This window comes from Limulus polyphemus, unplaced genomic scaffold, assembly GCF_000517525.1.
Source record: "Limulus polyphemus unplaced genomic scaffold, Limulus_polyphemus-2.1.2 Scaffold736, whole genome shotgun sequence".
NCBI classification, from domain to species: Eukaryota; Metazoa; Arthropoda; class Merostomata; order Xiphosura; family Limulidae; genus Limulus; species Limulus polyphemus.
The window spans coordinates 118,642-119,531 of record NW_013666346.1 but is presented as its reverse complement, the minus strand read 5'-3'; the positions used below and the strand labels follow the sequence as shown (position 1 = coordinate 119,531).

At 34.0% G+C, this 890-nt stretch overlaps 1 protein-coding gene across 1 annotated transcript in view; it reads left to right on the top strand.

Moving 5' to 3' along the window:
* The window catches only part of LOC106460255 (MAM and LDL-receptor class A domain-containing protein 1-like), an 83,473-nt gene that overhangs the window by 13,921 nt on the left and 68,662 nt on the right, over positions 1-890 (top strand). The window contains exon 8 of the mRNA XM_022386924.1: positions 517-709. Coding sequence (XP_022242632.1) covers positions 517-709 — 193 coding nt within the window. The remainder of the gene's footprint in view (positions 1-516; positions 710-890) is intronic.

Genomic DNA, 890 nt, shown 5'->3' with positions numbered 1-890 from the left:
GCTACTAGTCAATGCTGGAGAATCAATAAACATGTCTATCCTCAATATAAACATGTGGAATAAACCAATTTAAACATGTATATCCTCAATATAAGCATGCGGAATAAACCAGTTTAAACATGTCTATCCTCAATATAAACATGTGGAATAAAAAAATTTAAGAAATGTAATTTTTATGGGTTATGATGACTGAACCGCAAAGAAGAAAAAAAATGACCGAGATATAAAATCTTTCTCCAAGATAACAAAACTTTTTTCGTCCCTGATTTTAATGCATAAAGCTTAGTATACGTTGACGTTAAACATTCATAATTTATTTGTCTCGGATTTTAACGTATAAAACTTAGAATACAAAATATTTATATATATTTTTTTTTCCGTCCCGAACTTTAACGCATAAAGCTTAGTATATGTTGATGTTAAACACTCACAATCTATTCAATTTTGGGTACGTTGAGGCTTCTTGTAAGTGAATAAAAAAAGTAAATATTAATCATTTTCTGTTGTTTTACGCAGGGTTACGAAGTGTTCTATACAGACAACAGCTATTTACCACTTGACAATTGGAAAAAGATGACAGTCCGTGGAGCTACAGTTTTCCTCGCCAACCTTAAACCACGAACCAAATACTTCGTAGTTGTTGCAGCCTTTACTTTGGCTGGTCGCGGTCCCCTGTCGTCTACCAAGCACTTTGTTACTCAGCTGGACGGTGAATACAATCTCTTGTTTTATGAGTGAAATTATCATTATTAATAATTAAAGGAAACAAAAGTAATGAATGTTTGTTTTTGTTTTTGAATTTCGCGCAAAGCTACACGATAGCTATCTGCGCTAGCCGTCCCTAAATTAGCAGTGTAAGAGGGAAGGCAACTAGTCATCACCACCCACCG